This window comes from Rhincodon typus, chromosome 19 (assembly GCF_021869965.1).
Source record: "Rhincodon typus isolate 14 chromosome 19, sRhiTyp1.1, whole genome shotgun sequence".
Lineage (NCBI taxonomy): Eukaryota > Metazoa > Chordata > Chondrichthyes > Orectolobiformes > Rhincodontidae > Rhincodon > Rhincodon typus.
In genome coordinates this window covers 33,389,718-33,401,139 of record NC_063350.1, presented here as the reverse complement: position 1 = coordinate 33,401,139, position 11,422 = coordinate 33,389,718, and the positions used below count along the sequence as shown (strand labels likewise).

Here is an 11,422-nt window from a genome sequence, read left to right as displayed (position 1 = left end):
CCCATAGGATTGTTTAGATCCATCCTGTCTCAGTACCAATCCTACGCAGCAAGTTGATGGCCCAACTCATGAGGGTGCCAGTGAGGTTGACTTTGTATCACTTAGAACTATAGGAATCACAATGTGTATATGAATGAGTAAACATAGGCTTCAATGTTGCTGATTTGTTATTATTTGGGAACTTAGCTTTGAAAGGGATGCAACATTGATTTTATTTTCCAGTTCTATGAAGGTTTCTTAGCTCTTTTAACAAAAGTCAGAAAGTCATTTGGAACAGTGAGTTCAAACATCTTTTCCAAGAACACGTGATCTAAGCTATATGACTAGCTAATTTATGGAGTGTTTGCAAAGTTGAATTTTTATGACATGCAGAAAGGCAGACCAGGGACAACATTTTCTGAAGAGGGGTCTAGGCCCGAAACGTCAGGATTCATGCTCCTCTGATGCTGCTTGGCCTGCGGTGTTCATTCAGCTCTACACCTTGTTGTCCCAGGAACAACAATCAGGTTTCAATTGACCTTTACTTAAAACTCAGTTAGCAACATTTGGCGAGTATCTATGCATCTCACAGACAAACAGTAACAGAGAGAATTGTATGTACAGAAAGTTGTCAAAGGGAAATAGTCGCAACCTCATTGATTAAGAAGATCTTAAAGAGTCAAGGTAGGAGTCTATCTCCACCACACTATCAGGCAATGCTATCCAGATACTATCCACTTGTTACAGTAAAACATTTTCCCCAATATCAGTTTTGTTTCTTTTATTTATTATTTTAAATTTGTGCCGTCCCATTCTGGATCCTTTCATGAGTGGGAACATTTTCTCTCTTTTTTTTCTGTTTGAATCACTTGTGATTTTGAATACTTCAACGATTGTCCTTTAAACTTCCTCTTCTCCAAAAGGAACAGTCCCATCTTCTCCAATCTGTGTTTATATTGAAATTCTTTATCTCTGGAATAATTCTCATAAACCTCTTCTACACTACACTATCTCCAGCACCGTCACATTCTTCCTCATGTATGGAATGCAAAACAGGACACAGGTAAAGTACTGAACTTAAGCATCACTAAAAAGAGACATTGAAACTTTTCATTTTGCATTAAGCAGATCTAAAACATAAGAAAGCCACTTTAGAAAGTAAGCATGGGGTGCAGGAGAACTGTTAACTGTCAGTGTTAACTGACTAAATTTAAACCAGGCAAGTCAACTGTCATTGGTCAGGATATTGCCATGGAGATGCAGCAAGGGTTGAGCCCATTGCCCATTACTGAGTGAAAGGGTGCAATGTGCTGAATAATTCTTTTTGCCTACAAAGAACAGAGCCCTGTTTGAGAATAAATGCATCTTATAGAAAATCACATTATGATCCCAGCTGATAATCTTATAATATAATGTAATATTTTGTGTGGTCAGGATTATTTTGTACATGCTGTCCAATAGGAGAATCACATCTAATGTTGGAAACTATATTCTCAGTTTTATAAACATGGACCGGTGGAAAACAGTCAATACACTGGTACTGCAGACAGTCAAAAGATTGCATTGCTTGATATGGTCCACCAGTGTTTGGGATGTACGGCCTACACATCTGACAACAGCACTAAGACTATCAAGCAACTAATTGGGATTAGAAATGTGCAACAAATACCAGCCTCGCCAGCGATGGTCAATGTCTTTAAACGTTGCACAAAATCATGTTTCAGTACAGAAGTAAGATTTAAATTAATAACAAAGGTAAAAAGGTACAGTTGCCATAGTCTAACCAAACTACAGGGCTGCTCTCTCATTAGAGAGAGAGAGAGATATATAACTGGTGATGGTTTAACCTCAGGATCACCATGCCTCAGACAAGGGAAAAGGTTGAGGACAGTTCTTCATGGTAACCTCAACCAGTGCAGGAATTGATCCCACTGTTGGCAGCAGTCTGCACTGCAAACCAGCTTTTTAAAAAAAAAAATTAGGATAATAGTAAAGATGAAAGAAAGCACGGCTTTCTACCATTAATATTACCCAGTTTTTAAGTGTGGTAAAAACATGTAAAGAGACAACAAAAATAACCTTAACTTATTTAAAAGGAGGGGCTGGACTGACCAACATTCTTCTGTCAACATGGCCACTAACAAATTAATACTGCATATGTATTATTGACAGCCACAAACACTGGTTTATTATCTTGGGTAGTTTATCTACAACAATTCCTAGTCCACTGTCCCAATATTCCCGTGTCTAGTCCAAGTTCATTATTCACTTATATCTTATTCAGGAACCAACCAGTGACTCTGTACTAATGCTAACTGATTACATCTTTCATCTTGTCTCATGAAATATCACTTTCTAACAGTCTTATTTCTTTGTAAGAAAAGGAAGAAATTCATTCAATTTTTCAGCTTGTGTTCGTATTTTCACTAAGTTGATTGCAATTTTCAGAAGTCAGTGGCCCTGGACTTTGTTTTTTTTTTTCCTGTGTACTTGAAACATAATGTATGTCAGATGTGCAGACTTTTTCCTTGGCCATTGTGCATTTCAAAGTGAGGTTGTTGCATTATGTAGTGCAATTCACTGTCAAGGTTAGAACTTTGGTTAGAGAGTGTCTATATATAAATCATTGCTGAATCTACTCTATAATATGTTATCAAAGTAACTGAATTACACCTTTGTGACGTTTCCATTTCTCATGCTATATAGTTTTGTAGCCTCCAAGTGTGACAGTAAATTTGTAAAATATGACTAAAATATTTATTAAAAACAATACATAACATTGTTGCTATCAAAACAATTTAATAGCGAAGTATTCTGTCAGTTACATGATTTAAGTCCAAGTCAGGAAATTAAGTAGTCTTGTAAATAGTCATGTCCATTCAAAATACAATAGATTACATTTTGTTGCATGTTAAGCCCTGCCATCCCATCATACCAGCACTGGCCTACAATAAAGCATTATCTTTCCCAAAGTAATAAATTTTAAACCTTCAACCATGTCTCCAAATTCCTTTATGGTTTCTCACATCTTTTGATTGTTCTTCTATCACACAGTACCATATTATTGTTGATTAAGATTGAAACCCATATCTTCAGCTACCTTAGTCTTACTTTTGGAAGCTTCTTCTCTAATAACACTGAATTTCAATTCTTCTCATTGATTTTAGAAATCTTCTAAAAGCCACCTTTTGATCCAGGTATTGTTTACCCCTCCTATTTGCTGCCTCAATGCCTTGGAACCCACTTTTAGGTATAGAATATCCTTTATTCTTTATTGTTACTTGTACTACAATATAGAAGTCTAGGAGTACAGTGAAAAGTTTTTACAATGGCTGCCTTTTAATGGCGCCACCTTAGGTAGAAGTACCTAGCTACAAATCTTACAGAGTTAAAAAAAAGTGGTCTTACACAAAGAGGATGAAAGGAAAGCAAAAGCATTACTTAGTTACAACATAGTGATTTTTAAAAAAAATTATAGTCTGATAACAGAAGCTCAGCATGCGGCACCAGGCCCAAGTCCAGCAATTGTCCCCCATCGCTCCAGCCTCCAGTCCACTCCTCACCGGCACATAGCAGCAACCAGCTCTCTACTTTTTAATTACCTTTTCTCTTACATGAAAGATGCAAAAGTAAACAAGTGACGATTGAAAGAGGTGAGTATTAAAATGTATGGGCAATGAGCAAACGTATGATTTTACCAAGTGGCTCACTAATAATAAATACCTTCTCAGATTCAAATCCCCATGATATCATTCTGAGTACACTAATATCTGGTTTGATCAAGGTACAAGACCCGAAACTTGTTTGAATATGGCGAAATAATGTAACTTAACTTACATAAGTAATACATGTCACAACTGGAGCACGCCAGCACATAAACTGAAGACAGTTAAGTACAGTCTTGCCATACTTAAGTACCACCAGCGTTAATGGCCTTGAGAAATATCACTACTTTGCAATCCCCTTCCACCTCGTACATATAATCACTAGATGTCAATTTTAACTCATTCTGTTGAGTGATCAAATAATGGATTACGTGACCGTGACCAAAATTAATTCAAGCACCGTGATTTTATTGGAGTTGCTGGAAAAGCTCAGCAGGTCTGGCAGCATCTGTGAAGAAAAAAATCACAGTTAACGTTTCGGGTCCTGTGACCCTTCCTGATTTTATTGGTTCCGTGATTGTATTTATTCAAGTGGCCTGGCAACGTTGAACTTTTATTTACATCAGCAATTAATAAAATGGTGAAAAATATAAACCGGTTGGCAGCTCTCCCCTTCCAGGAGCGTTGCTGTGGCCCTTATGTTTTAACTGGCTTCCAGCACAACTTGGCTTTGCCATGGCTTAATGTCTACTCCGTAACAAGTGATCCGCCTCAATATTCCGGATTCACTTTCTCCCTGTACATCCACATTGGCTGCGTGATTCGAGAATAATGTAATCGATACACATCTAACAGTTCGTATGGTTGCACCACATGAGTGTGTGTGAGAGAGATTAAAGGAGAAATGGTAAAATCAGTTTAACCCTGAAAGAGGAAATTAAACCTAACTAAAATGTGCTAATGTATATAGAAACTCAAAATACTTATTTCAACAGGGACAAGATACAATCTCTTCAATTACCTGTGATCAGTCAGTAATGTGTTTGTAAACTATTAGTTAGTTTATTTTCATTGTCCATGCATAATGTAATGTAGAAACTTTAGCAGGAGCCCGTCTAAATGGATTAAATCATAGCAGTCAAAAGGTATTGTTGCTGACTGTTATTCGGTGTTATTGTGGCGCCGGTTTAATTGTCCATTTGCAAGAGGCAGAGGCAAGTTAGGAAACAGTTTGAATGAAATCTCTTAATCTGTACATTTTCAATTCGAATTAAAATAGCTTTACTTTACAGTTGGAGAATACAGCGAGAAATTAAAGCTGCTCAGATGCCGCCCGGAAATGAGTGGTAAACGGGTTGACACTTTCGTCCAGTGTATAATTATAGAGGGGAAGTGTAATGCGTGTTCCCAGCGAATGCTCAGTACCAGCATAAAAAGCGCATTTTCAAAAAAAGAAAACGTCAACAATCAAAGTAGCACCAGGCAAGAGTAATTAATTTACTGCCTGTTATTTTTAAACACCGAATTGTACTTGTCTTTATAACATTGCGCGGGAGTATGACGGCTATGCAATAAAATATGTTGGTAGCATTTGAGGGAATTGCTGGTCCATAATTAATCCAATCGATGCAGTCATTGGCTCAAAAAAGACGTGTATTCAGCGTCGCCAATGTCAGCACAACGTTGGGGGTAAATAAATAGCGGACGCTGGAGGCTGTAGGATGGAAAACCCTGGATCTCAGCTTCACTTCTCAAAGCTGAGGATATCTGTGTGGACAGGAGCGGTTTCTGTAAGGCGCGCTTCACAAAGGGCGTCAACACTTTTCATTGGTAAAATTGCCCCGATTCCGACTGTTCTCAAGGAATATCCAGGTAATTGAAAGTAAGTACTCATCAAGTATCGGGTATTGATAGGAATCTTTGACTGGAGGGATGCAGGTTAAAAGACAGATCTGTACAGTGAAACTACCCTGGAGTTCACGCTAGTGATAGCTAACCTTTCTCGATTGACTATTTACTCAGTTTCCACCTGAAATGAATAGCTCAGTTATACACCAATGTGTTAAACAGCTGCTGATCTGTGACGACCATCCAAGCGTGTTCTCAAAGATCGGTTCGCGACTGATTCATCTGAGGGAATAGTGAAGCCCGTGCACAATTTATTTTAGGTAACAATAATTTGTTCAAAATTCCATCTCCTTGCAATTGCACTACAAAGATCCGAGCGAGTTGCTTCGCCAAGGAATTTCTAATTGGCGGAGGTTCATACAATACATTTCTTGGACGAGAGATTCACCCATTTCTTCTTTGAATTGTAACTGAGAACTTTTTGTTAGATATCACAGTTTTCCCACCCCCGCGTAATCTCTGAATTGTGTTGGATGTACACTTGTTCAAATCTACTTTAGTTCTTAACTTTTATTAGTGTTTGGTCTTAGCTGTACAATCATATTAACATTCAGGGTCTTCCTTTGGAAGGTCTTGCCTAACGTAGAGGACGGAACCATGCAATTGTACTTCTCTGAATAGCTGATGCGTTCTTTGCTTATTTAGTGTTGAAACGTATGTTAATGAAGGTGCAAGTACGGCAGAGATGGAATCTGCCATAGAATACTGATTTGAACATTTAGAATGTTCAAATTTAGAAACCTATTTAGCCGAACCAAATTTCTCTTCAACATTCTGCAAGCGGTAGTAACTACTGCAAAATTAAGTAACAATGTAACGCTTCAAAGTCGGTTCCACAACTTTCGAATCTTCGGGTATTTCTCCGAATCCATTGTCGCAAACCATCCGAGTCAGAGACTAAAAACAAAGGTCAAATTGATGGAAGTTGAAGATGAAAGTAGAAAAAGTGTAATTGCTGTTTCAGAATCTGAATGAGCAGAGGCGTCTTCAAGGTAACTTTTTTGTTTTCGAATTCACTCAAATCCTTGTCTACAAGTTTAGATCTGAAACCTCAATATGTTCCTTTTTAACCAATGTTTGAATTGGAAGCAACGTTTTAGAGACTAATACGCTTAATGTTTCAGAGGCTAGTGATGGAGTGGAGTGTGTTTGTCCTGGTGTTGTCCTTTTGTCCACTGCACACGGTCCACGCGGATTGTGCCAACTGGTGTTCGACATGCAATTCAGTCCTGGACAGCTCAATCAAACCATTGGTAAGATAACCACACTCGATCATACAGTTCAGAAATCAAAGAATAACGATCAATTTTAGCTCAGCACAAACTATAGTTTTCTACATGAGTCAACTGGTGACAGAGCCGTGTCTCATTGTAGTCAATACATTCAGAGGTCCCACTCATTCCCATCAACCCAGCTTAAGGGACACAAATAATAGTCAGCCGTATATTTATCCTCAGGTATTCTTTCGCAATAGAATTAGTTAATTGAAAGAAATCCGTTTTCATTTATGTGCGACTGTTGGTCCAGTAAACTTGCGAGTTTTCTACCTGCATTCAGATCATGTTCGGAATGGTTATGAAATCTACATATACCGATACCAACGCCCAAAAAAGCAGATTACTTAGCGTTCCAACCTCCCCAGGAAAATATATTTACTGTTAGCTACGTGCTGCAATACGTGACAAGGATGTGGAAATATCTACTGCGGATGCTGGAAATCTGAAATAAACACAGAATGCTGGAGAAACTCAGCAGGTCTGAAAGCATCGATGTGGAGAGGGAAACGGTGTTAACGACTCCGAAAGGATTGAATTCTGAAGAGGAGTCATACCGGTGTCGAAACGTTAACCCGGCTTTCTCTCTCTACAGAAGCTTGCGGACCTGCTGAGTTTCTCCTGTAGTTTCTGTTGAATGGAAATATGTTCAATTTCCGAGTCAGAATACGTACACGCAGTAGAATGTAGCCCAATACAACGAACCAGGCAACTAGAAACAGTAAGTGATATACAGGCAGCAACAATAGCTGTGTCCTGTGGAGCATCTAACAACTACTAGCAATTGCAGAACAGATGGGAACTTGTCAGCCGGAACATATCTAGCTAGAATAGTGTTGACGATTAAACTTGCTTAATTAGCTGCAGGTTGACAACAAAATAAGTACAAAACTATAAATGCAGCCAATACAGATTAAACTCTTGCAAGTTATCGTTTTCTTCGACATAGGGATAGATAATATTCAAACGCTAGCTGCCATACGCGACAGCAAATGTTCGGCAGGGGGTGTTTTCTAACACCTTGAAAAGCTTTGTTTGAATGGAGATCGGTAATAACGGAGAAGTTCAAGATTAACGATTTTTCAATCCTTCTATCTGCTCTCTATTGCCAGTCCGCTGCTCTGGTTGCCCTCCGGTTGGTAAATTTATTGCCAGGTTTGAGGTGTATGGAACTCTACCTGCTGAGAGTGTAAACACAGGACAGTCCTTCAAAAACAATGTACATAATAATCCTTTCTGATGAAGGGTCTAGGCCCGAAACGTCAGCCTCTCTGCTCCTATGATGCTGCTTGGCCTGCTGTGTTCATCCAGCCCTGCACCTTGTTGTCTCACATAATGATCCTGCTCCTGTTTAGTCTTTGAAAAGAATGTGCATCTGTAAAGCAGCTCTTCTGGTATAACCACAGAAAGATGTTATCCCTAAATGTTGCAATTCTAAAATACAAGTGGATACTGTTGGAAACATTCCGGAGATCAAATACCACCAGTCGAGATAAAAGCAGATGTTCCTCTGAGCGACGCACAAATGGCTTTTTTCAGGGTCTGAGAGATTGTTACCCAATAATTTTCACAATTTACTGTTAAAGTCGAACTCTTGCATGCACAAATTCTAACTTTTTTTTTCAACTGTTTTTCAGTGCAAGGTAATTGGGGAATGACCCAAGGTTTATACCATTACAGTAATTTCAGTACCAAGTATAACAGTAAATACTGCAATCTATGGATCTCTGGAGCAGAAGGTTATCTCTATCATTTCTGGATTTCTTTATCTTTACTTACTTTTTACACATTAGCTGCCCATTACATGTTGTGAGGTCAAATAAGTTTCCTTGATTAACTATTCACAAACAGAGTACTCCTGTCTGGACCACACCATGTAGAATAGAAATTTATTGTCCATGTACTTTTACATGAAAAATACAGCAACATGCAATAGCAGTTTTTTATTGCTAACATCTTCATGATACAAATGATGCCATTTTTGACTCTAATAAAATTGCTATTCTCTTGAAATTAATTTGTATGAATTAAGGTCTTTTTTGGCCAATACCAATTGAAATATTATTCTTATGAAAGTTAATGTAGCTGTGAAAAGTGCTATCTTCTCATTGCATCTTCCAGACCTGCACTTTAGAGTGTGAAGGGGTAGTGCTTTCTACCAATGAGTGGGAAAAATGTGACAAAGCTTTTCACTCATACAAGCCTGACCATTTTGGCATTGTTGATGAAGACCTTGTTGACCTAGGCACTGATGGAAAGGAAGATGAGGGTGCAGAGGCACATTTTGGAAAACCGCATAATAGTCTTGTTAATCATGATGGGGGCTTCATGAAGAAGATTGACAAGAGCAGAATTTATGCCAAACAATTAGCCCAACAAAATGGTTACAATGGACAAAATCTGAAGTATGGAGGAATTCTGCATAAGTTTGGTGAAAGGGATGCAACTGAACTAGAGAAGAATTCTCAGGAACTTGAAGCTGCAGTGGAGAATCTTCTGGAAAAAAGTAGTGACAGCCCCAACATCCAAGAGCTAAAGCGTTATGGAGGATTCATGAAAGGCTTTGGTTACAAAAGAAGTGCAGAACTGGGTGATGAAGAAAATCAAAATATGGAGCTTCAAAAGAGATATGGGGGTTTTATGAGAAGAATTGGTAGACCAAGATATAAATGGGATAATCAAAAAAGATATGGTGGCTTCCTGAGGCGCCATTTCCGGGTTTCAGTCAGGTCAGATGATGGTGATGCAAATGATTATTCTGAAGAGAATTCAGACTTCTAAAAGAGCCAAAGTGATGTGCATCTAGATGTGAGAAAGCACTCTGCCAAGATAGATTCAGTATTGAAACTATAAATGTATTGTTTTGAATGCACAGATATTTTTGCTATTAAGTTTACAATAGGCTGTCTAAACAGCAGTTAAATCAGTTGAATCTGTACTTTGTTGGCATAGTTTGTGAATCCAATAAAAAAAAGTTCTCTAGACTTGTTTTTGTTTGCCTCCTGTAATGGAACTTCAATATTAGAGTTATTTTTTTTCATGCTTAGATTACAATAAAGTAAGCAATGTCTGTGGCTAACATGCAAACTAAAGCTGGCATGTTTAGTTTCTTTTTTTTTATTTTAAAAATTGACATAAATCATTGTTTAAAAATGTCATCACCTTGCACAACTAGTTTATTTCACTGACATGCTTCGACCCAGTCGACAATTGACACACTTTGGTATGGTCACCAAATTGAAGTTGCTGGAACACAAAGGAATATCCATTCTAAACGATCTGATGAAATATTGTCATGCTAAATTCATGTAGCAATTAACATCAGAAAGGCTGTAACGTTCTTTTTTAGCAATACATTTTAAAAGTTAAGCAAGAAGTGAAATGATCTCAGTGACATGAACACATAATACATCATGAGCATTATAAACTGCAAGAAATATAACATTATGATCATAGACATAGCAAATAACAGATATGTTCCACATGACTCATTGTAATTTCATGCAAATTTTTTTTGAACCAATGTCTTTTTTTCAATGTAAATTGTATCATGAGAATATTTATTTGTATGAAGAAGCTTTCATAGCTAACATTTAGGTAAATCCCTTACAAACAAAAATGTTTGGGAGGCAGTTTTCTTGTTGGAAGATTCAGCTTGCTTTTAAAATGTTTCTCATTCTAATTTAATCAGAGCTGTCTTTGCATTCTTGCCAAAATTTTTCTTGCATGGATTTCCAAATTTGATTACAGATCTCCTCCTCAGATACTTTGATCTTGATCACCATTGCTAGATGAGGAAATTTGGTGACAGGAAATTGCAGCTTGAATTTTGAGGTCAGCACAATAACTATGCTGATAACTGTCCACAAACATTTTGTGGGCTTTGGAGCAGTAATGTGATGTCATCAGGTATCCAATCCAGTGTGATAATCATTGCAGGAGATGTGTAACATGTGAGCAGGGCAAATAACAACATGGTTAAGAAGGAAGTGAACATCATAAGTGCACACATGATAAACTTACACTCTAAGCTATGTTTTCAATCGTTGATACTCAGTGAAGGCATCAAAGGAAAACTATTCACTTTGGTCACTTGGCCTCAAAAAATGATTCTTTATGTTGATGTAATATCTTTTGTTGTGTTTGTACTTTAATGGTGCCTTTTTGAATTATCAAAATGTCCCAGACTTTTTGTTTTAAATTTAGTGAGAGATTCATTCATTATTTTGAAGAGAGCCCTCAAATTAATAATAGGATTGGAATCATTAAAACATTTTATCTCACATGGTTTTAGAACCACGTCTGAGAGTTTTGGCTCAAGACAAGCTGGTCAAAGAGAAGGATAAGTCAAAATTGTTTGCAAGCTCAGGTTTTGTAGAACTCTGTTTATTGCCTGCTAACACTAAAATTCAAAAATTCCATACCTGGGTACCTTGTACATAAGATGGCACTGTAAGTGGTGACTTTGTAAATCTTTCACTGCACCCATGTGAGTGCACACGTGACAATAAACCTAATTCAATATAAGACTATTCAACTTTATATGGTAATCTCAGATATACCAGGTTCAGAACTTATCGTTAAATTGTTGAGAGATTGTTCTCTACATGTTCTTTCTTCACTCTAACTTAGATCTGCCTCCACTGTGCTACATTT

General features: G+C 37.6%; 1 protein-coding gene across 2 annotated transcripts; it reads left to right on the top strand.

The window, feature by feature from the left end:
- Positions 1-5,293: 5,293 nt before the first annotated feature.
- On the top strand, positions 5,294-9,750 carry pdyn (prodynorphin). 2 transcript variants are annotated; one of them, XM_020534471.2, is made up of 3 exons: positions 5,294-5,456; positions 6,617-6,745; positions 8,888-9,750. In XM_020534471.2, the coding sequence occupies exons 2-3, from the start codon at positions 6,626-6,628 to the stop codon at positions 9,545-9,547; spliced, it is 780 nt and encodes a 259-aa protein (XP_020390060.1). In that variant the 5' UTR covers positions 5,294-5,456; positions 6,617-6,625; the 3' UTR covers positions 9,548-9,750. The 2 variants fall into 2 exon arrangements, with proteins under 2 accessions (XP_020390060.1, XP_020390059.1); XM_020534470.2 differs by having other exon boundaries at positions 5,294-5,466.
- The last annotated feature ends 1,672 nt before the right edge of the window (positions 9,751-11,422 follow it).